Source organism: Vipera ursinii (genome assembly GCF_947247035.1).
Source record: "Vipera ursinii genome assembly, chromosome: 3".
NCBI lineage: Eukaryota > Metazoa > Chordata > Lepidosauria > Squamata > Viperidae > Vipera > Vipera ursinii.
This window is the reverse complement of record NC_139516.1, coordinates 118,807,988-118,830,368: the sequence shown is the minus strand read 5'-3', so window position 1 is coordinate 118,830,368 and position 22,381 is coordinate 118,807,988. Positions and strand designations below refer to the sequence as shown.

The window sequence follows — 22,381 nt, the reverse complement described above, 5'->3', positions numbered from 1 at the left end:
ATTCTTTTTAAATGTTTGGTGTCACTTTGAGCTTCCAGTCAGGTTTGCACATTCCCCCCAAATTCTTCACAGCCTCAGTACCTAACCACTGGCTGATCATTTTCAAGGGTTGCTTCCTGCCTAAGCTCTTAGTTTAGTACATCCAGGGTTTGTGAAGTCTAATTAAGGTTAGCCAGTGTGCAAGCCAGAATATTAATATTTCTTAAATTGCACACAGTCAGCCCTAGGACTCCCACTCTGAGTTCACCAGTGCAACCAGTTCAGGGCTTGGGTTTGGAGATCTCTTTTTTGCTACTTCCTCAGTGAGGCCATATGAATTGTAAATCACCTGAGGGGGCCTGGTTCCCTCCCCCTTTGAATTTGCAGGAAGGTGTGCATGCAAAGCTTTAGTACCACAGAGCAAGAACCAGCCTAAGAAGCTTTGCTGAAGATAGGTGAAGGGGATAGCCTTAGTGTGATTCTGAATGGTGTGTGTGTGTGTGTGCATATGTGCAGCTGCTTCCACAGGACATGCAATACAAACCTCCTGGACAAATTTTCCCTCCCACCAGACAGAAATCCAAAGTGTTCAATACTTGCTGTGCCAACCATTCCAAATGCCATCCCTCCATGAATCCATTCGTCTAATACAATACAAATGAGGGAAGAAAGACAACCTTACAATGAGTTTCTGCCCTCCCCCCATAGTCTTTCCCAGTTGTCTTCTGAGGCTTCACATGTGGGCCAATGGTTCCAGGACTCCTTCCTTCCTCTGCAGTTTTCCACAGACATCTGGGATGTAGGACTTGGAAGATCTGTTCTACTCTGGTTGCATGATGACTTACTAATGGATGGCTAGATTCAAATCCAATTCCATGCTCAAATGAATGGAGGCAGCTTCTGGGTCAGCGTGCTCTGCTTCCAAAGGTTGCTGAGCCATCTGTGCAGGGCTGAAAAACATGAGAACATGGTCTCCTCCCCGCTTTGTGAGTGGGTCTCCTAGGAGAGGCATTTCTGGTCAGACTTAGGCATGGAGAATAGAGGATAAGAAATAGAGAAGTGGAATGGGGGATAGCTTGCAGGCAGAGTTTGAAAAGACATTAAGGTTAACATTGCAGATGTTAAGTAGACAGGTGAAACCCACTTAAACACATACAATAAATACAAGAATGAAACTTTTTCCTGTAGATGAACTTAAAACATTCCTTTCTGACAACTTTGGGCTGTTCTTACAAGCACAGAGAGAAAGAAAAAAAGAACAAATTTCTCTGTTTTGCTGGCCAGGCAAACAGGGTGAGAGTATTTTCCTTTTGATAGCTTATTTTAAGCAGAATTTCTAGCAGAATTTTAAAATTCTTGTGTCTAGGGATTAGAGGCACCCAACAGTTAACATTTACCTCTAGGACACACAAAGATCTTGACATAGACACACACAAACACAGACAAAGACAAAGAATAAAGGAGAGGAAAACAGAACACTCAAGTTTTCACACCCTGGTCATTCCCACTATAGATCTCAGTTAGGTCAAATTAGGGAAGGCACAAATCTTAAACATATCACGTAGTTGCAGAGAGAGAGAGAGAGAGAGAGAGAGAGAGAGAGAGAGAGAGAGAGAGAGAGAGAGAGAGAGAGAGAGAGAGAGAGAGAATATCACTATTCCTATATTTTATTTTCCTTTTCTTTTAAGTACCTTTATTTAGCCAAATTGGTTTCCCAGCAAAGCCCATTCTTCACAAATTTCTCTTGCTCACTTCCTTTTCATACAGGCTAGGATGAGCACTCGCTTCTTGTCCCATACCTCAAGCAAATCTCCAATGGGGGATCCAAACCTAGCCCTTGAACTACAGCTTCCCATGTTCCCCTTCTGATGTGGGGTTCAATCGGCTTAGTCAAGTCCCTTTTAATGGCACAATCCAGCCACGCTTAGTGACACTTACCCTGCCGCCCCGCCGTCAGTTTTTGGACAAAAAAAAACCATCCTGGAGGACTCTGGTTCTCTCACAGAGAACGGGCACCTCCTAACCAGAGAACTCACTGCCATCAGTTTCTCAGACCAAAAAGGGGTCTGGGAGGACCTGCTGCCCCCAACCCAGCAGGTATGGGGGCCTCTTTCAGCCGCCGTCAGTGTTCAGACCCAGGAGGGGGTCTGGGAGGTCCTTTGCTTTTTGCAGTAGTACGGGCACCTCCTACAACTGGGCATTGCTTATGGGGCCTTACCAGGTGGTTGCCCAAACTCTGATTCTCTCACTCACTTTTCCATTCCATTTTCCAAAGTTACAGTGGCACTGGAAAAAGTGACTGATGAGCATTTATCACACTTACAACCATTGCAACATCCCCATGGTCACGTGATCAAAATTCGGATGCTTGGCAGATGATTCATATTTATGACGGTTGCAATGTCCCGACCTTTTTGTGACCTTCTGACAAAGTCAATGGGGAAGCCAGATTCACTTAACAACCGTGACACTAACTTAATAACTGCTGTGATTCACTTAGCAAGTGTGACAAGAAAAGTCATAAAACGGGGCAGAATTCACTGAACAAATGTTTCACTTAGCAACCGAAATTATGGAGCTCTGCTATGGTTGTTAAATTGAGGACTACCTGTATAATTTGACATAATTGTTTCAAGACTGGCAGAGTAGCACTCTGTAGACAGTGTGTATTCATCAAATTTGTGTGCTGCCCAATTCCTAGAAATTTTGGGGTTAGAATAATTTCTCTTTTTGAAAATTGTGAAGAACCTACTGCTATTTTGGGGGGGGGGTGCCTAATTAAAACTGAGCAGCCAATGGCACAGTATTAGCAGGATAGCTAATATTCTGGGTGAGAGAAACAAATTATAAAAGATCTGAATAAGCTGCAGAATGAAAATTTGTAGAGATAAATGGTCAGTTTCATAGGAAAAAAAAATCAAATTCACAAGTATACGTCATGATGGGCTTGGAAAGGGTGCTTTGTGGCTTGGAAAGCGCTTCCAGCCATTATTAAATCTCATGCCATCTCTGTGCCAGGGTGCAATCTGGATGTTTGGCAACCTACTTTGCACTTAACGACCAGTTGCCAAGTGCGCCGTGGTCATGTGATTGCCATTTGCAATCTTTTTTCTTGGCCTCCCCAAGGAAGCTAAGAATGCCAGAAGGTCAGCGGGGTAGCCATCAGGAAAGATTGCAAGCCGCTGCTGCCTGCCAAGAGAACTCCCTCTTGTCTCCCTTGGCTAGCTAAAAGAGCTGCCTGCTGACCACAGTGAACTCCTCTGGCAGGGTGGAGAGAAGGAACTCAGATCCTAAAGGTCCTACCTGCTTTTCTGCAGCCCACCAAAGCAGTTCTCTTTGGTGAACAGAGGACAGCCAAACTCCTCTGGTAGAATAAAGAAACATCCTGAAGATCCAAGTGCTGTTACTGCAACCTCCCAGGACAGTTCTCTTCTGCAGCCAGAAGGGAGCCAAATATCTCCAAAGGGGTGGAGAATCCAAAGATCTGAGTTCTACTCCTGCAACCCACTGGAGCACATGGAGGGGAACTGAACTCAACAGGCAGCTGTTTCACTCCATCCGCTTAATGACCCAGGGGATTGCTTAATGAGCAGAACCAGGAGACTGGGATTGTGGTCATTGAGCAAAGCAGTCTTGCTTAATGACTGTTTTGTCCAATGACCAAGATTCCAGTTCCAATTGTGGTTGGAAATTGAGGATTATCTGTATAGGATTAATAGTATGTGTGGAAGGGATCTTGGAACTGTAACTAAATGAGAAGCACAGTGTAACATGCCTACTAAAAGCTTGTCTCAATTAAAGGATCATTTCTAAATCACTGGAAGTGATAATTCCATTCTAATTTGCATTAGTCAGATCCTACCTTGAATCCTGTGTCCCAGGTCAATTGCTTTCTCCCCCCCCTCTCTCTCTTAGGAACTGTATATAGACCACACTTCCAAAGATCTAGAGAAACTTGTTTGAATGTTAATTTTATATTGTATCCAATAGATATTAAATTTCTTGGGATTCTGAATAATTGCTTGTTTCTTGAAGTGAGATGTTGGATTGTTAAAAAAATGTAAGCCCTATTTCAGCACCTATTTATACTTCTGAACATTTGCTTTTGTTTTTACTGAGACAAAGGCAAAATCTCACATCAGCTCTATCCATGCATTTCACCTTGCAATTGTTGGTCAATAGTCAGCTGTTCAGATAACAGATTTATTTTTTTTGCTTTGTGTCTAATGAGAAAGGAAAATATGTTTCTAGTGTGGTGCTAAACACATTACATGTTTTAAATTTCTAAGCCCACATATGTCTTTATTCCTTTTTATCCTTGACCTTACCGGTACTCCTTGACTTATGACCAGTTGCTTAGCAACTGTTCAGAGTTATGACAGACCTACCTTGGGTCTACATGCAACCCAGATTCAGTGTTATGATGGTCACTGCCCCCATGGTCATGTGACTGACTTTTGGGCACATGGTAACGTGGATGTATCATGTTTGTGGCATTCCATATCACATGACCATGTTTTACAACTTCTGTTGAGAAGTGGCACTTCTAATTTTCAGCAAAATTAACATCTTTGGTTTCACTTAATGACTGCCACAAACAAGGCCCTATTATCAGATCAGCCATGTGATAGTCACGATGGTAAATCAAGGATTACCTCTACCTATGATCAAATTGCAAAATAGGATTCTGATTTAAAAAGAAAAAGAAGTTATAAAAATACTTGGAGTGTAATTCTTACTATTCTCTTAAACAAACAAATAACATAAATAAATAAAACAAAACAAAATAAAATAGTATATTTGACGCAGGTTCTTGGTGAGCAAAACCTACCACTTTAAAAGATCTTCCTGGATCTCTTAGTAACTTCCTTTCTGAAAACAAGAGCATAACACGTAGGAATAAAAAATTAAAGGCACCCTTCAGATGACCTCAGCTCCAGAGCGAAACTGAGTGTCATGCAGAATATTTCTGGCAACAGTAAGGAAATGGTTTGTTTTGCCTGGGGTTTTTATTTTCCTTTTCTCCATTTAATGTACAATTTTGGAATCTCCTAGTCATCGCCATCCAAATACTAATCCCGCCTGACCTTGATTTGTTTTTCTAAGATCAGCTAAATTGACTAGATGCTGATTGTCCTTTTTAAAAAATTATCATTCCTGCTTTTAAATATTATGTTGGTTTTCAAGTATTGTTAACTCTTTTTACGTACTTTGAAAGCCACTTCAAAAGGAGGAAATAGTTTAATTAATTAAAGAATTTTTTTAAAAAATTAGAAAAGCTGCTTTTTCTTTCTCCATCTTTTTTTACCGGCTAAATCTAAAATCTATTTTTTTTTCTGTTAAATGAACGGGGGATGAGGGGATTGCAGGTTTTACTGCACGCAACAAAGTAAGTACATTTATTTGATCCCTTGGCAAAGAAAAATAAAAAAAAAACAAGTGGTCAGATTGAAGTGTGCTGTGCATGGCCTTTAAAACATGTTCGAGTACAAATTAACAGTGATATTTGTGTTCTTTTTGCTCTGCAGCCAAAACCACCCAATCCTGATTGGCGTTATTCTGCATCTTTAAGAGCTGGAATGCAAGGGTATGTACTAACTACACAGCAACATTTTCTGGCTCTTGTACTGCTTTAAATGAAATACCGTATTTATCGGCGTATAACACGCACCTCATTTTAAAAAGGAAATTTCAGGAAAAAACCCTTAAATTATATCGGCGTATAACACGCACACATCATTTGCCCCCTATTTTCAGGAAGAAAAAGTGCGTGTTATACACCAATAAATACAGTAATTCCCCAGGTAGTTATGCTACCTGTGCTTCTCTGCAAAAGTTTGGAACATTGAAGTGTGTACCAAACTTTGGATTCAGTACAAATGTGAAATACAGTAATTTGGAAATGGATTTTAATTTGAGGCCACCCAATTCAGAATTAAGAAATCTGAACCTATGTGTTTCCTGCTGACTAACGCTGAAGTCCAGAATGCTGTAGGAGAGCCCTGTTAGTCTTTAATGGCAAAAAATAAAATAAAATTAAAAAATCAGGTGGCGGTGCTACAAGATTGCTTCTGAAGTCAACTACAATGATTTATTTTTTCCTGAGTTTTAACTCAAAAGTAACTTCAAAAATACTTAAGCCTATCTGCATGGATCATTCCTGTTGCATTTCAGATGAAAAGCTTGTAGTAAATTTTATGAAACATAGTGTTGTAAAAATGGTACCATTTTTACCCACGTGACACCAACAGATTGTAAAATGTACAAGCAACAGCCTTGTGAAAGAGGAATGGTTCTTTATTTTTCACTTTCTGTGTAGGCTTTTTTTTAGTTTGTGTAAAAATAACAAGAAACATATTGTGCTAGAAATTTGAAATGCTTCAGAAGAGCTTTAAGAACAGTTTTTATTTTTACTGGCATGCTAGCTAGGTCTCTCCCTCTCTAATTTTTCGATGAGGCTTAAGAAAGTTGAGATTGTGATTCGGCTTGCTTAATTGGACTGCCATTTACTGCGCTTCCAGTTCCAAATTCCTTAAAAGCCCTTGGAAGGTAATCTGTAATTGCCTTTGAATCTGCCGTCCTTTAAATGCTGGAACTCAACCTAAAGCCTTGCTGGTCCTTCATTGAGAAAAATCCTTCAGCTCCACTCCACCTAAAATAAAAATGAATTATTGAACCCTGACCTCCCCATTTTTATTGCATGCATTTGTCTGGTAATAAACAAAACTAATTCTTGTGAGGGGAAATTGCAAAATCAAAGCACCTTTCCCTTTGAAAGATCTGAATCCCAGGAGTCAGAAAAGCTGGTGAGAGAAGAATTCTCGCAGGTGGGGAAAAAGTGCTCTGCACATGCTCTAGAGCAGACATGTCAAACTCACGACGTCACGTGATGTTACGCAACGTTAGGGGGACGGTTTTGCCATTGCTGGCAATGGGGTGGGTACGGCTTCCGGATAACGTGTCCGGCCTGTGGACCGGCAGTTTGACACCCTTGCTCTAGAGAGCTTTGGTATTTTTTTAATGCACTGTAATTGAGCCAAAAGTTGTCAGATGTTGATTCACAGAGGTATTGAGTACAGACTGGTTATTTATATCAAAATAAACTGTTTTGTTTTTTTCTGAGAACTGTATAATATAAACCTTGTGTGATTTGTTTAGTGCTGTACACATGGAAGAAACAGGAGGCCTGCGTGTTGGATCAGGGGGACCTGAGCAGCAGTGGCCAACAGTATCCAGTGCAACAACAGGTAAGGGAATAACAGTATGAGATATATATATATATATATATATATATATATATATATATATATATATATATATATATATATATATATATATATATATATATATATATATATATATATATATATATATATATATATATATATTATATATATACTGTACTATAAAGAGCACTCTTGTACTGATTTGGAAAGCATGCACTTGTTTGTCCATAAATGAATAACTACAGGTAGTCCTCGACTTATAACCACAATTGAGCCCAACAATTCTGTTGCTAAGCAAGATAATTATTAAGTGACCTTTTCCCCATTTTACGACCTTTCTTGCCACGGTTGTAAAGTGAAGCACTTCAGTTGTTAAGTTAGTAACATGGTTATTAAGTGAATCAGACTTCCCCATTGACTTTGCTTGTGGGAAGTTTGTAAAAGGTGATCACATGACCCCAGGTCATTACAACTGTCATAAGTACGAACCAGTTGCCAAGCATCTGAATTTGGTCATGTGATCATGGAGATGCTGCAAGGGTCGCAAGTGTAAAATATGGGCATAAGTCACTTTTTTCAGTGCTGTAACTTCGAATGATCATTAAATGAATGGTTTTAATGCAAGGAACAGGGTAGAAGATAATAGATAGCAGATACTGGCTGAATGAAGTCTAACTATCTTATTAGGTGATAATTTGAGGAGATTCAGGGGAGTAATTTTGGCTTGCAGGAAACATTTTTATGGTTGGTAAACTTTTGATTGGAAACCTCTTTCTTAAATATACTGTAATTACAAATTAGCATTCCATTTCTTAAATGTGAAGGTAGGAGTTGGAATCCAGTCACATGGGAACCATAAGGTTCCCCATTGTCATGTCACAATTTTTGGAGACGATGCAAACTTAGATGTGTAGCTCATACCCTACAACAAACAAAATGGTCTTGATAGATTATTATGCTGAAAATATCACAATGAAATTAAACAAAACAAATTTGAAGTTACAGTTTAAAAAAAAGAATATTTAATATTCATGTAGAGGGCCAGTATATGTCTGTTAAGGATAGGAATGAGAGTGGTTCCATTCCCATTCTTAAAAACTGAAATTGTGAAAGAAAAAAAACTTTAAAATTTTTTGCCTCTTGCCCTTCCTCCCCCATAAATATCATGCCACTGATAACCTCCTGTGCCATTTGGAAGCAGCTATTGGGAGGGGGGGGTGAATTTCCATAACAAGCGATGCAGAGGTTCCATATTTTATCTAAGTGCCCCTTGCAAGTTCAGCAAGGGGAGGGAGGGGAAAGTGGATCATATTTAGAAATTGGTCACTCTGCCTTCTGCTTTCAGCTTTCTGTTTCCCCCAAACTGATGCCCAAGTTCATGAACTCATATAATTATTCTCCTCCAAGTTAATACGGTATATAGGTTATGTTTTGCAACAGGTAACTTTTCTGCTTCGTGCAATTATACTAAAAGCCAAACACTTCTTGTTTTTTCAGATCATTCTGTTTCCACACCTATATTTCATTATTTATCTTATTTTATTATTATTTTATTATTTTAATTGGCTGCTGATTCTGGGAGCCACAGGCTTCCCAGAAGCGCTTCTGACTTCCAGAGCTGTAGCCAGAGGGTAGAAATTGGAGGCAGCCCTATGAATATTTATCTTGCTTTCCTATTTTTTCCCCTCCTAATTTATTGCAGAAATTATAGGGGAAAAGGTGAAATAAAGTAGTCTGTGGGAAAATTGATGGAAAGAAGAAAAGCCTAGTATGCTAAGTGATTCCTCAAGCAAATCTGTTCTGGGTGGGTACAGTGATAGTGCAAATCATTTGTATATGAGAAATTGGCAAAAATAAAATTGAAAGCAGAGGAAACCAACAACATGCTAAAACATAGTTATGTGTTTTGGAATTAAACCCTTCCAAATAGTTACATTTGTAGAACAGGTGATCAGGAAATGGAAAAAGTCAGCAGAAATATTGCATCACATTTTGATTTTGTTCTCTGTTCCCTCTCATATTCTAATTTATCTTTACTGTTAGCAGGTTTTCATTTTCTTATCATACTGACAGATTTTTGATTCTGAAGATTGAAAATGTTCACACGCCTGATGCCATCTAGTGGTTTTCTGGCTTTTTACAGCCCAGATTGCGTAGCCTTAAAAAAATTCTTATGCCTTTAACGGCAAAGTGAAAAGAATGGTCCTAGACGGGGATAGGATGGGTGTTCTCTGCTGTCTTTATACACCGTTGGATTACAACAGATAGAATTGGGAGGTTAAGATTGCAACAGATGATGCTATTTGACAGCTCAGGGTCTTGTTGGGGTGATATGAATATGAAGAACTGCTGAAAGGGAAGGTTTTAATATGGAAAGTAATGTTTCTCCACTTCGTATAAAGGTAAAAGTTCCCCCGCACATGCGTGCTAGTCATTTCCGACTCTAGGGGCCGGTGCTCATCTCCGTTTCAAAGCTGAAGAGCCAGCGCTTGTCCGAGGACGTCTCCGTGGTCATGTGGCCAGCATGACTAGATGCAAAAGGCGCATGGAACGCTGTTACCTTCCCACCGTAGTGGTCCCTATTTTTCTACTTGCATTTTTATGTGCTTTCGAACTGCTAGGTTGGCAGAAGCTGGGACGAGTAACAGGCACTCACTCTGTTACGCGGCACTTGGGATTCGACCCGCCAAACTGCCGACCTTCTGATTGACAAGCTCAGCATCCTAACCCACTGAGCCACTGCATCCCCCCACTTTGTATACCTACTTTATATACCTACTTTAAATACAGATCAATCAGCCTGACATCAATATCCCTGGAAACATCCTGGGAAAGATAATCAAGCAACAAATTTGTGAACACCTAGAAACAAGCAAAGATATAACTAAAAGCCAATACGGGTTTGTCAAAAAGAGATTATGCCAGACAAAACATACTGCAAGTGACTAAATTATTGAATCAGGGAAATATGGACATAGTTTACAGTATTTAGACTTCAGTAGAGCATTTGGCAAAGTAGACCACAACCTACTTTTTAGTAAGTTAGAAAAATGTGGGATAGATAGTACCACCACCAAGTGGATTCGTAACTGGTTGACCAATCACACTCAACACGTAGTCCTCAATGGAACTACATCTAAATGGAGGGAAGCATGAAAGGGGGTACCACAATGGGGGAATAGCCAACTCTTTAGAAGTACAAGATACAGAAGTATCTTGACGCACTTGATCACTGGGCTTTATCCAACAAAATGTAAGTAAGTGGTAGAAAAGTAAGGTTTTACACTTAGGTTAGAGAAAAAAAATGCACAGGTATAGAATATGTGGTACCTGGCTCAACAGCAGTAACTGTGAGAGGAATCTAAGACAACCACTTAAGTATGAGCCAACAGGTGCTGGTAATGACCTATAAAGCCCTAAATGGCTTGGGTCCGGATTATCTAAGGGAACACCTGCTGCCGGCATCAACTTCCCATCGTCCTGTGCACTCCCACCGGGAGGGCCTTCTCAGGGTACCGCCGGTTAAGGAATGCCGGCGGGTTATTCCCAGGGGAAGGACATTCTCTGTGGGCGTGCCGGCCCTATGGAACCAACTTCCCACGGAACTCAGGACTGTCCCCCGACCTTCGCTCATTTTGCCGGGACTTGAAAACCTGGTTCTTCGAGCTGTTTGGCCCAGACTGAGGGGTTTTAATTAATTAATTTATTGGGAAGGGTACAAGGCAAGGATGTCCGTTATCGCCCTTGTTATTTGTATTAACTTTAGAGATATTATTGAATAAGATTCGGAATTCGGAAAAAATTAAGGGGATACAAGTTGGAGATCAGGACTATAGATTGAGAGCATTTGCAGATGATCTGGTTGTTACAGTGACCCAGCCAGAGAACTCTGTGGTGGACCTGATAGAGATAATAACACAATATGGGAAGGTTTCTGGATTTAAAGTAAACATACAGAAAACTAAAATTTTGGCTAGAAACATGACAGTTTCACAGAAGGCCTTCTTGGAAGGATTAACTGGATTTGAGATTGTTAAAAGGGTTAAATATTTGGGGGTAATTTTGTCGCCCTCGAATACAAAGCTATATAAAAATAATTATGAAAAATTGTGGGGGAAAATTCAAAAAGAATTGGAGAGTTGGCAAAAATTGCAATTGACTTTGTTGGGACGGATTGCAGCAGTGAAAATGAATGTCCTGCCCAAATTTTTATTTTTATTCCAAATGATACCGATTCTTAAGAAAGACTCTAATTTGGAGGAATGGCAGCGTGGTATCAATAAATTTGTGTGGGCAGGGAAAAAGCCACGAGTTAAACTTAAGATTATGCAGGATATTCGTGAGAGAGGTGGCCTTAAATTGCCTAATTTTAAATTATATTATGAAGCTGCTGCATTAGTAGGAATAAGTGATTGGATCAATTTGACGCAATCGAGGTTATTAAATCTTGAGGGCCATGATTTGTTGTTTGGCTGGCATGCATATTTGTTGTATGATAAGAAGGTAGGTACTGTGTTTAGGACGCATATTTTAAGACAGGCATTGCTGAGAGTTTGGAAGAAGTATAGACATAAGCTAAGTTGTAAGATACCATTGTGGGCAATTCCAAAACACGCAATAGAAAATATACATGCTGGTTTCAAACACGATGAGACTACCTACAAGGAAATTTTAAGTTTGGAAAGGAATGTTTGGTGCTTGAAATCATATAGCTTCTTGCGAGAAGAGAAGGTTGTTCAAACATGGTTTCAATATACTCAGTTACGGGCCAGGTGGAAAGAAGACCAGAAAATTGGATTTGCAACGATTGATGAAAATCTGATAAAGCAAATTAGAAATCAGGGACCTGCACACATTAAACGGATATATCTTGCATTGATAGAGATTGATTCAGAAACAGAGCTTGTTAAGGACTGTATGATAAAATGGGCCCAAAATATCCAGGAAGTTATTACAATGGATATGTGGGAGAAGATCTGGGTGAGGAATGTGAAATTTACTCAAGCTCAAAATTTAAGAGAGAATTTTTATAAGATGTTTTATAGATGGCATTTAGATCCTAAAAAGCTTGCAAGTATGTACCCGAATTATCAGCCTAAGTGTTGGAGGTGCGGGGTTGAAGATGCAACATATTTTCACATATGGTGGACATGTAAAAAGGTTAAGGCCTTTTGGATTAAAATTTGGTGGAATATACAGAAGATCTTTAAAAGGAGGATAAAGTTTTGTCCGCAATTTTTTTTGTTGGGAATAATTGTTGATGCTACAGTGGTGGACTCCAAGTTGATGCTGAATTTAGTCACGGCAGCAAGACTTTTGATAGGACAATATTGGAAGAAAGAGGAGCTGCCGACTATAGAAGAATGGACTTTAAAGGTTTCCGACCTGGCAGAGATGGCGAAGATATCGGCTTATTTGAAAGATCACTCGCAAGAACGTTATATTATGGAATGGAGAAAGTGGATTGAGTTTATCCAGAATAAGTATAGGGTTAAGAAGTTTTATCTAGCATTCGAATAAGTCTTCTTTCGTGTTTTTTCTTTTTTTTTCCTATTTTTTTTTTTTATATATATTTAATAATGTTAAGTTTTGTTTGTTCTTATATAAGTTAGAGAGTGATGGATTTTAGAATTTATGGTTGTTAGTATATGGTTGCTTATGATTGCTTTTATATATATATACCTTGTATTTAGCTCTGGGAAGTCCGGGGGGGGGGAGGGGGGTGGGGGGGAGGGAGGGGAGGGAAGAGGGAGGGGGGAAGGGGGGAGGTAAGGGGGGAGGGAAGAGGTAGGGGGGAGGTAGGGAGGGGAGGGTGGAGGGGGATGGGGGTTTTTAATGGAAAATTGTATTGTAAAACTTTTCAATAAAAAAAAAAAAAAATTAATTTATTGGGTTTTAGTTTAACTTCAGGGACTGTAATTTAATCATAGTTTTAACTGATTTTAATTTTGTATGTTATGTATTTTAATTCTCCCTGTAAACCGCCCTGAGTCCTATGGGAATAGGGCGGTATATAAATTAAATAAATAAATAAATAAATAAATAAATAAATAAATAAATAAATAAATAAATAAATAAATAAATAAATAATAGACAGGGTGCTACAACTGCCAACCCCCCCCCAATGCATCCTAGGTTACATCAAGCCTCATGAAGTATTAGTACCATTTTATACTGCAGTGGTAACACCCTTGTAATATTGCATCCAGTTCTAGTGACCACAATGCAAACAAGATGTCAAGACTCTAGAAAGAATGCAGAAAGCAGCACAAAGATGATTAGGAGACTGGAGGCTAAGTCATACGATGAACAGTTATAGGAACTAGTAGTTATGTTTAGTTTAACAAAGAGGAGGACAAGGAGTGACATGATAGCAGTCTTCCAATATTTGAGAGGTTGTCACAGAGAAGAGGGGGTTATTGTAGTCTCCAAAGCACCTGAGGCAGGACAAGAATTAGCAGATGAAAAATAATCAAGGAAAGATCCAACCTTGAGTTAAGGAGAAATTTCCTGAGAGTGAGAACAATGAATCAGTGCAATGGCTTACCTCTAGAAGTTCTGACTGCTCCATCACTGGAGGTTTTTAAGAAAAGATTGGACAGACATTTGTCCAAAATGGTATAGGGTCTCCTGTTCAAGCAGGATACTGGACTAGAAGAACTCTAAGGTCCTCTCCAGCCCTATGATTCTATGTTTCTGTGATTAAGCTGCTCATAATATTTATTCTGTTATTCTGGATTCTGTACCTTCCTGGCCTTCCAATCAAAATCTCCCAGATGTTGCAGTTTCTGCAACAGGAACTGAGAGTCTTGGAGAAATCAGATTCTCTAGGCCAGGGGTGTCAACCTCAATTTCATTGAGGGCCGCATCAGTATTGCGGTTGCCCTCAGGGGGCCAGGTGGGTATGGCCAGGGTGGGCGTGGCCTACTGGGCAGGCATGGCTAGAGTGCATATGGCCTACTGGGTGGGCGTGGCCAGCTCTACATCGTTCGCATCAAGGGTGCCTGTGGGGGCCTGGGCAGGAGTGGGACAGATCTGAGGGTCTCTGGCAGAAGGAGGGTCTCTGGGCCAGGGCCAAGGCAGTGGGGGCCGTTCCCTCACTGTTTCCAGGATGGCTTCGCGGGCCACATGAAACCACTTCACGGGCCGGATCCGGCCCCCGGGCCTTGTGTTTGACATGTCTGCTCTAGGCCATTGTTTCTCAACCTTGATAAATTTAAGATGTGTGGACTTCATTTCCCTGATTCCCCAGTTAGCAAGAGATTGCCTGAATGACGAGCAAATCCCCAACCCATTGGGATTGCAGGACTGCATAAGGGTGTGATGGTTTCCCAGTAAGGACATTTTATTCCTGTTGCATTGTTTTTAACCTTTGTTAATAGTCTTAGAAGTTGAAACTGACATAAATGTATAAATGATCCCTTCCAAAAGCAGTCAAATTATCTAGAAACAGAGGAAGGTTGTGGCTTCTTAGATTATTCAAGCACAGTGGGGCTTTAGTGTGAAAATTCTTTCATTGGGCTGTGTTCTTTTATTCTTTTCATGTTTTTCCATTATTATTTTTTTGTTCAGAAAGCAGTAGCATCAAAATCTTCGGGGAAAGATTTTTTTTCATTTTTTTTCCAATTGTGAAATGTGAAGCTATTAAATTCACATTTATTTAATTAAATTCTGGAATTCAACTATCTGTTTTGTATTTGTATATCTGTATTTACTTACCTAAGCACAAAACCCTACCTTTCTCATTACCCAGCTGCACTTTGTTGTATATGGCCCAGTACTCAAATCTGTCCATATCCATTTGAATTTTGAGACTGTCTTCTAAGGTGTCAGCAATCCCTCTCCACCCTTTTATGGCCTGCAGATGGCCATAAAAGGGTGGAGATGGCCTCCCAGCCTACGTGAGTACTTGCTGAACCACTTTACTCACAAGGAGAAACCCCTCTTCATGGAACCAGCAGGACCCGCAAAGAAAAACAAACCCCTCTTATTTTTACACACCTGACTCAATGTCTAAGACTTCAGATTAGTGGTGGGATTCAAATATGTGAACAACCGGTTCTCTGTGTGGATGCCGCTTCCAGAAGTCCATTCTGGGCCTGGGGAACAAAAAATTAGCTACCAGTTCTGCCAAAGTGGTGCAAACTGGCTGAATCCCACCACTGCTTCAGAGGCAAGCAACACAATCAACAAAACACAAATCCTCAGCATGAACGGTTGTCTTTGGCAACCAGCACCTCCCACACCTCCACCCTTTATAGTCCAGCCAGGGCGTGACTTCTTAATGACTTTTCCTTTGCCTCTGGAGCCGCCCCACTGCTTTCCTCTGTCTTGCTCGCCTCTCTTCTCTGCGCATCCATGCATCCGGGATTGGCTCCAGCTGTTCCTCTTCTTTGCCCAGCTCAGGCTCCCAAAATTGCTATGTCTCTGCCTGAGCGTGAGTAGAGGGGCAGGGCTCCTCATTTGACTGTGAGTCTTGGTGCTCCTCGGAGCCTTCCTCTGACTCCAGTGTCACTCCAGGCCCCTCCTTCTCATCTGAATCCTCAGGCTCAGCTGCCGGATCCACTGGCTGGCGAGAGATCACAACAGCAGATTTGATGAGGGTCCCTTTTAGCCCCTCATCTACCAGTAAGTCTTGTGTGAAAATGTTGAAGAGCTCTGGAGCCAAAAATACCATTAAGCATCACACATAGACATGCCAGCTACAAATCCATCTGGTAGTGGGATCATCCATGCTATATTGCTCAGTTTTATCAAGAAGGAAGCTGTGATCAACATTCTCTTGCTCTAATCTCTTTATCAAAAAAAAGTTATATTCTGGTTGTAAAGGTCATAAAATGATTTATATTGCTCCTGTGTAACAGTTCATAGAGTATATACAGTATAACCCATAATCTTGCTTAATTTAGGACTTTTGGTTAGGAGCCCAGTGATCACTGCAGTTGTGCATGGTCAGTAACGATTAAATTTCGTTGCACATCTATCTCCAAATGGTTTGGTTCCTTACAGTATTTAAGATTGACATTTTCCCAAAACAAACCTGTTTTGCTTCTAGTAATTACATTGTTCCTTTCTAAATACTTGCGAACTCTCTGCTTGATTTTCTTATCTAGGATTTTGCCAAGTATTCAAGTCAAGCTGAACCAGTTTGTGGGTTATGGATCCACTTTTTCATTTTTTTAAAGACTGGCACTACATTAACTCTTCTCTAATATTCTGGCACCTCCCCTGTACTTCAGGAGTTCTGAAAAATTAATTAGTGGTTCGGAGATCATGTCTGCCAGTTCTTTAGCACCCTGAGATGTAAACCATCTGCTCCCAAAGACCTGATTTCAGTACAGTGCTACGTGTTCTCTCAACTAGTTCTTGTTTCTTTTTCTTTTGACCCACACCCCACCCCACTGGTGGTGTGACTTCTGAAAGATTGGAACATTTTTCTTTTGGGGAAAAAGCAGATACAAAGTAGGGATTAAGCAGTTCAGTTTTTGCCTATTACCCATCATCATCTGAAATCTTCTCCCACAAGTGAACCGCTATTTTATTTAACTTTCTTCCCTGCATATCCAAAGAATTTTTTGTTAAATTTTGGCATTCATTGCAAGCTTCAGCACTTTCTGAGTTTTAGTTCCTGGCCCAGTCTTATAAAATCATGCTATTCTCTCACATTCTGTTGTTTGCCATTTTAAAAACTTACTCTTTTTGTTTCTTAGCTTATTAAAGATCTCTTTATGCAACCAGCTATCAGCAGGTATCTGTCAAGTGCTGGGGAAATCAAGAGAATCATGCAGTTCAAATGAGTATAAAGATTTATTGCAAACTTAAGCTCTCTACAAGAATCTGAGCTACTAACAGCAAGGGAAATTAGCAGGAGATAAGAAAGGCATTCAAGATGGGCTGGACGTAGACCTTTTGTGAGCACAGAGGGAGTCATGACTGATGACGCATTTGACCCCTCCCTCGGGCTCAGCCTGGTCATTTATATCAGCCCTCCCTCCATCTTGGCCCCCCTCCTCTTCCACGGGTTCTTCTATGCTGCTTTTCCCTTCCAGCATTGTCTCTTCAAAGTCTGAATTCTCATGGGAGCATGGCAAGCGGGGAAGGGAGGCCATCTCAAAGGAATCCTCCTCCCACTCCTCTGCAGGAGCTGGTGAGCCAGGTGGTGGTTGCTGTGACACATAAACATTGATGGAGGTTCCCTCCCTTCCCCTACCCAGGAATTGAAAGTCAGATGTGGAAGGTCCATCATAGGCGAGTCTCCCTGCTCCCCCTGGAGAAATGCAGAGGGGCTGCTTAGCTTCCTCCTCAACAGGTTTCTCAGGTGAAATTGGGTGGGGCGCTGGTAGCTTTGTTGGCCTTGTCTTGTCAGGGTCCTGGTGGAACTGATGAACTAAACCTGGGGCATGAACATACCATGCATTTTCCGGGAGCGATCATAAACCGGGTAGCCTCTTCCAGTGAATCAAGTACTGGATGCCTTTGCCCCTTTTCCAAGAGTCTAAGATTTCTTCCACCTCATATTCTCATTCTCTCTCTACTATGACTGGCAGTGGAGGGTGTAGCTGGGATCTTATTGTCCTTGGGGGGCATCTTTGGCAAGTAATGCTTGGTGAAAGACTGGATGCACCTTCATTGAACGGGATAATTGGAGGTGGAAAGCCACAGGGTTGATTTGTTGGAGAACTTTGAATGGGCCTACAAATTTAGCGTCTAGCTTCTTGGAAGATCTTGAAATAGCTAAGAACCTAGAAGAGAGCCAAACTTTGTCTCCTACTGCTATGGGTGGGCCCTTCTGGTGATTGATGCCTTCTCGTAAGTCTGTTTCACTTGGTCAAGTTGCTGTCTCAACGGGTCTTGGGCTGCAAGGTGTTCTTGTAAGAAGTCAGTCTCCTCAGAAACAATGGAGTACAGTGCAGGATGTTTTGGCAATACTTTAGGGTGTGTGCCATACATGGTTTGAAATGGTGTCAGTGAAGTCGATGAGTGCAGCAAATAGTTGAAAGAAAATTCTGTGACTGGCAGTAATGATGACCAGTTGTCTTGGCTGTAGGTGTAGTAGCACCCCAAGTACTGGTGGGTGGTGGTGGTTGCTGGTTAGTTTTCTCAGTGAGCTGAGGAGAGGTTGAGCTTGACATTTAGTAGCTGGTGAAGTGCTTTCTATTGTGTAGTGGGTCCGACGCAAGAGAGACGCCAGCCGGTGTGTGAGTTCAGCTCTTTATTGGAAGGGGAAGTGAACTGAGGAATGAGGGCTACCTGGCCTCCTTATATACCTGGCCAGGTAAGCTAACAGCCAATGGGGTTGGCCCTAGGTTTCCTGCCGAAACTGTCCAGGCCAACGCCCCCTGATGGCTGTTGCTATGCAGATTCCTGCATACATAACACCCCTCCCCCCTTAGAGAAGACCCACATAACAACAACAACATGCAAGTACTATAACTATGAGTATATATATAAAAAAAACTGTGGTGTCCTTGTGTGAGGGTCACTTGCACACATAGTCCGACAGGTAGGCTGGTGTCCTGTGTGGACGGGTGGATCGTCTGGGTGTGCTTGGCCCCTGGGCTTGGACCGTGGGTTCCTGAGGCCTTTGTGCAGGGCTGCAAGGAGCCGGCATCAGGAAGTCCTCCTCCTCTGGTCCCTGCCCTGTGACGTCCTCAGCTGGGTTGACCCCTCCTGGAGTGTGGTCCTCCTGTTGATCGTGTGCGTTGAGTTCAGGGACGTGTGTGACGTGCTCAGGGGCATGTGTGACGTGCTCAGGGACTCTTCCTCTGAGCTGATCGATGTGTCGCCTTATGCGTCTGTCCCCCTCCACCCCTACAATGTACGAAAGGGGTCCTGTTTTCCCGACCACTGTCCCCGGAACCCAAGGATGTCCAGCCCCATAGTTCCTTGCCCAGACCAGGTCCCCCAGGTTGAGGACCCTGTGTGTGGGTGATGATGGCAATGGTGATGGTAGTGATGCTGGTGGTGATGGTGATGATGGTGATGTTGCCCTACCGGTTTCGGCTGCTACCCGGTCTGGGTGTAGGCGGTCCAGCTTGGTGATGAGGCGCCGTCCCCATCGCAGTTCTGCTGGGCTCTTGCCGGTAGCCACGCATGGTGTTGTGTGTTGGGCTAGTAAAAATTTGGCCAGTCTGTGGTGCCAGTTCCCGCTGATGATGCGCCGGAGTGCGTCTTTGGTCGTCCTTACCATCCGTTCGGCCTGCCCGTTGGTAGATGGATGGAAAGGCGCAGAGGTGGCGTGCCTAATCCAGTTCGCCTTCAAGAACGCCTGGAAATCAGCAGCAGTAAACTGAGGCCCATTATCAGACACAATTACGTCGGGGAGGCCGTGTGTGGCAAAGAGAGCTCTGAGCACCTGGATTGTCCTCCCCGAGGTCATGTTGGGGACAGGGACTACCTCTAACCACTTGGAGTGACTGTCCACCACTACTAAAAATAGTTGACCCTGGAATGGCCCCGCATAGTCAATGTGAATGCGGGACCATGGCGTGTGTGTGGCCTCCCACCGGTGTACTGGTGCATGTGGCACTTCTGGCCTGGATCTCTGGCACGTATAACAGGCCTTGACCCGATCCTCAACCTCCTTATCCAACCCGGGCCACCAGAGGTAGCTCCTAGCCAGTGCCTTCATCCTGACCACCCCCGGGTGCCCTTCGTGTAAGGAGTCCAATACCCTGGCGCGTAGTGCGGGTGGTATGATGACCCTGCTACCCCAAAGGAGGCACCCTTTGTGTGTGGAGATTTCATCGCGTCTAATGAAATAGGCCTGAAACTCTGGTCCCGGGGATTTGTCCTGCCACCCTGTGCAAACCCATGAGTGCACCCTGCCCATGATGTTGTCTGTGGCTGTGTGGCTGGCAATGTCCTTGGCAAGAACTGGGCACTCGGGTAGTTCCTGCAGGGCTAGGATCTGTGTGGCTGGTGCTGGGTCTGGGTCATGTGTGTCTAGGGGAAGCCTACTTAGACCGTCTGCGTGGCCCATCTCCTTCCCTGGCTTGTGTACCAGCTTGCAATTGTATGCTGCAAGGAAGATGGACCACCGGAGCATCCTGGGGGACAGAATCTGGGGGGTTTGCCTGTCTGTGGTGAACAGGCCTAGGAGTGGTTTGTGGTCCGTGAAGACAGTGAACTCCCTGCCATATAAGTAATCGTGGAATTTCTTGATTTCTGCCACGATTGCCAGGGCTTCTTTGTCTATTTGGGCGTAGTTTCTTTCTGCTCCAGACAGTGTCCTAGAATAGTATGCTATGGGGACTTGTGCCCCGTTGGGCTCAAGGTGGCTTAGGACAGCGCCCACACCATAAGGGGATGCATCGCAGGCGATACAAATGGGCTTGGACTCGATGAAATGGGTTACTGTGGACTTGTCCGACAGCAATGCCTTCAGGGCCTTGAAGCTCTGATCATGGGTGGCCGTCCAGGCCCATGTTGCCTGTTTGTCTAGCAGCCTGTGGAGCGGTTCAGCGATGGCTGCCTTGTGTGGGAGGAATGTATGGTAGAAATTCAGCAGACCCAGGAATGCCTGAAGCTCTGCTTTGTTCTTGGGTGTGGGTGCTAGTTTGATGGCCCTCACCTTGGATTCTGTGGGGTGGATTCCCCTGGCGTCTACTCTGAACCCCAAAAATTCTGTGGAAGGAACGCCTATGCTGCATTTTTCCTTTTTGAGTTTGAGACCAGCTGTGCGCAGCCTTGCCAGCACTTCCCTAAGCCTCCCTGCCAGTTCCTCTGCTGATGCTCCTGCGATCAGGATGTCATCAAAATAGGGGCAGACTCCTGGAATGCCCTTGAGTGTCTTTTCCATAACCTCCTGGAAAATGCCGGGAGCAACGCTGACTCCAAACTGCAGCCTGTTCACCCGGAACACCCCCCTATGGGTTACTATGGTTTGGATGTCAGCTGTTTCCCTAGTGACCGTGAGTTGCTGGTACGCCTGTGCAAGATCGAGCCTTGCAAAAATGGCGCCGCCTTGGAGGGAAGCGAGAACATGGCTGACCGCGGGAACCGGGTAAGCGTGCGGGTTTAGGGCGCGGTTCACCGAGCACTTATAGTCAGCGCAGATCCTTATTTCCCCGTTGGATTTGAGGGGGGTCACGATGGGGGTTTCCCACTCCCCTCCATCTACAGGCTCTAAGATTCCCTGGGCCACCAACTTGTCTAGTTCGCGCTCGATTTTGTGTTTGAGCGCAAACGGGACTCACCGCAGCCGGACCCTAACGGGGGAGACGTTCGAGTTAAACTTGAATGATATGGGGGCCCCGGTGTACTTGCCTAATGACCCGTCAAAGACGTCGGCGAACTCCCGGCAAACGGCCTCAACGGAGTCCCCCTGGATCCGATGGATCCCGGATACTGAGATTCCCAGGGCCTCAAACCAGTCCAGCCCGACCAGGCTGGCTCTGCGGCCCTCTACCACTACAACGTCCAGGTGCCCTTCGCGACCCTTAAACCCCACTGAAATGGTGGCCTCCCCCTTCACCTTGACCGGCGAATTCTGAAAATCGGTCAGGGTTAATTTAGTAGGCCGTAATTTAATCCGTTGCTTGCTCCGGCTAATTATGTGGTTAAGGGTCTCGTCCGAAATAATCGAGACCGCTGATCCGGAGTCAAGCTCCATGCTGCAAGGGACACCTTGCAAACGGATTGTTAATCTAATTTTGGGTTTGAGCAGCCGGCGGCTACCCGTGTGGTTAATGGCCAGCCGGCTCTCGACATAGCCAATTTTTGTTTTGGTGGGGGCCCCAGTACCTTCGAACGGCGGTTCCTCCGGCTGCAACTCGTGGATCTCCTCTCGGGGGCGGCGGTTACGGCAGACGGCGGCTATATGGCCTGTTTTCTTGCAGGCCCGGCACATGGTGGACCGGAACTTGCAGAGGCTGTGCATGTGGTTCCCACCACACCCTGCGCACCTCTGGGGAACGGCAGTGTTGCTGAGAGGCCTGGGCCTGTCTGGGCGTCTGGCTCGCTGGTCGGGGGTCGACTTCCGCTGGAGGAGGTCGATGCTCAGGTCGTCCTCCTCTGTGGCCCCTTGCCGGTGGACGCTGGTTGCCTGGTTGCCGGGCCGGGTTCCCTGGCAGGCTTGGACGGCCCCGCAGGCCGCTTCGTGGGCTAGGATGGCGTCCTCGGCTTCCTGGAGAGAGACCTCCTCTCTTTCGAACAGGTGCTCCTGAAACCGCCTG

At 43.7% G+C, this 22,381-nt stretch overlaps 1 protein-coding gene across 1 annotated transcript in view; it reads left to right on the top strand.

Annotated features, from left to right (window-relative positions):
* LOC310637912 (protocadherin alpha-5-like) overlaps nt 1-22,381 on the top strand; it is a 121,176-nt gene that overhangs the window by 87,740 nt on the left and 11,055 nt on the right. Inside the window, exons 2-3 of the mRNA XM_083358533.1 lie at nt 5,508-5,566; nt 7,138-7,226. Of these exons, the coding sequence (XP_083214659.1) occupies nt 5,508-5,566; nt 7,138-7,226 (148 nt within the window). The remainder of the gene's footprint in view (nt 1-5,507; nt 5,567-7,137; nt 7,227-22,381) is intronic.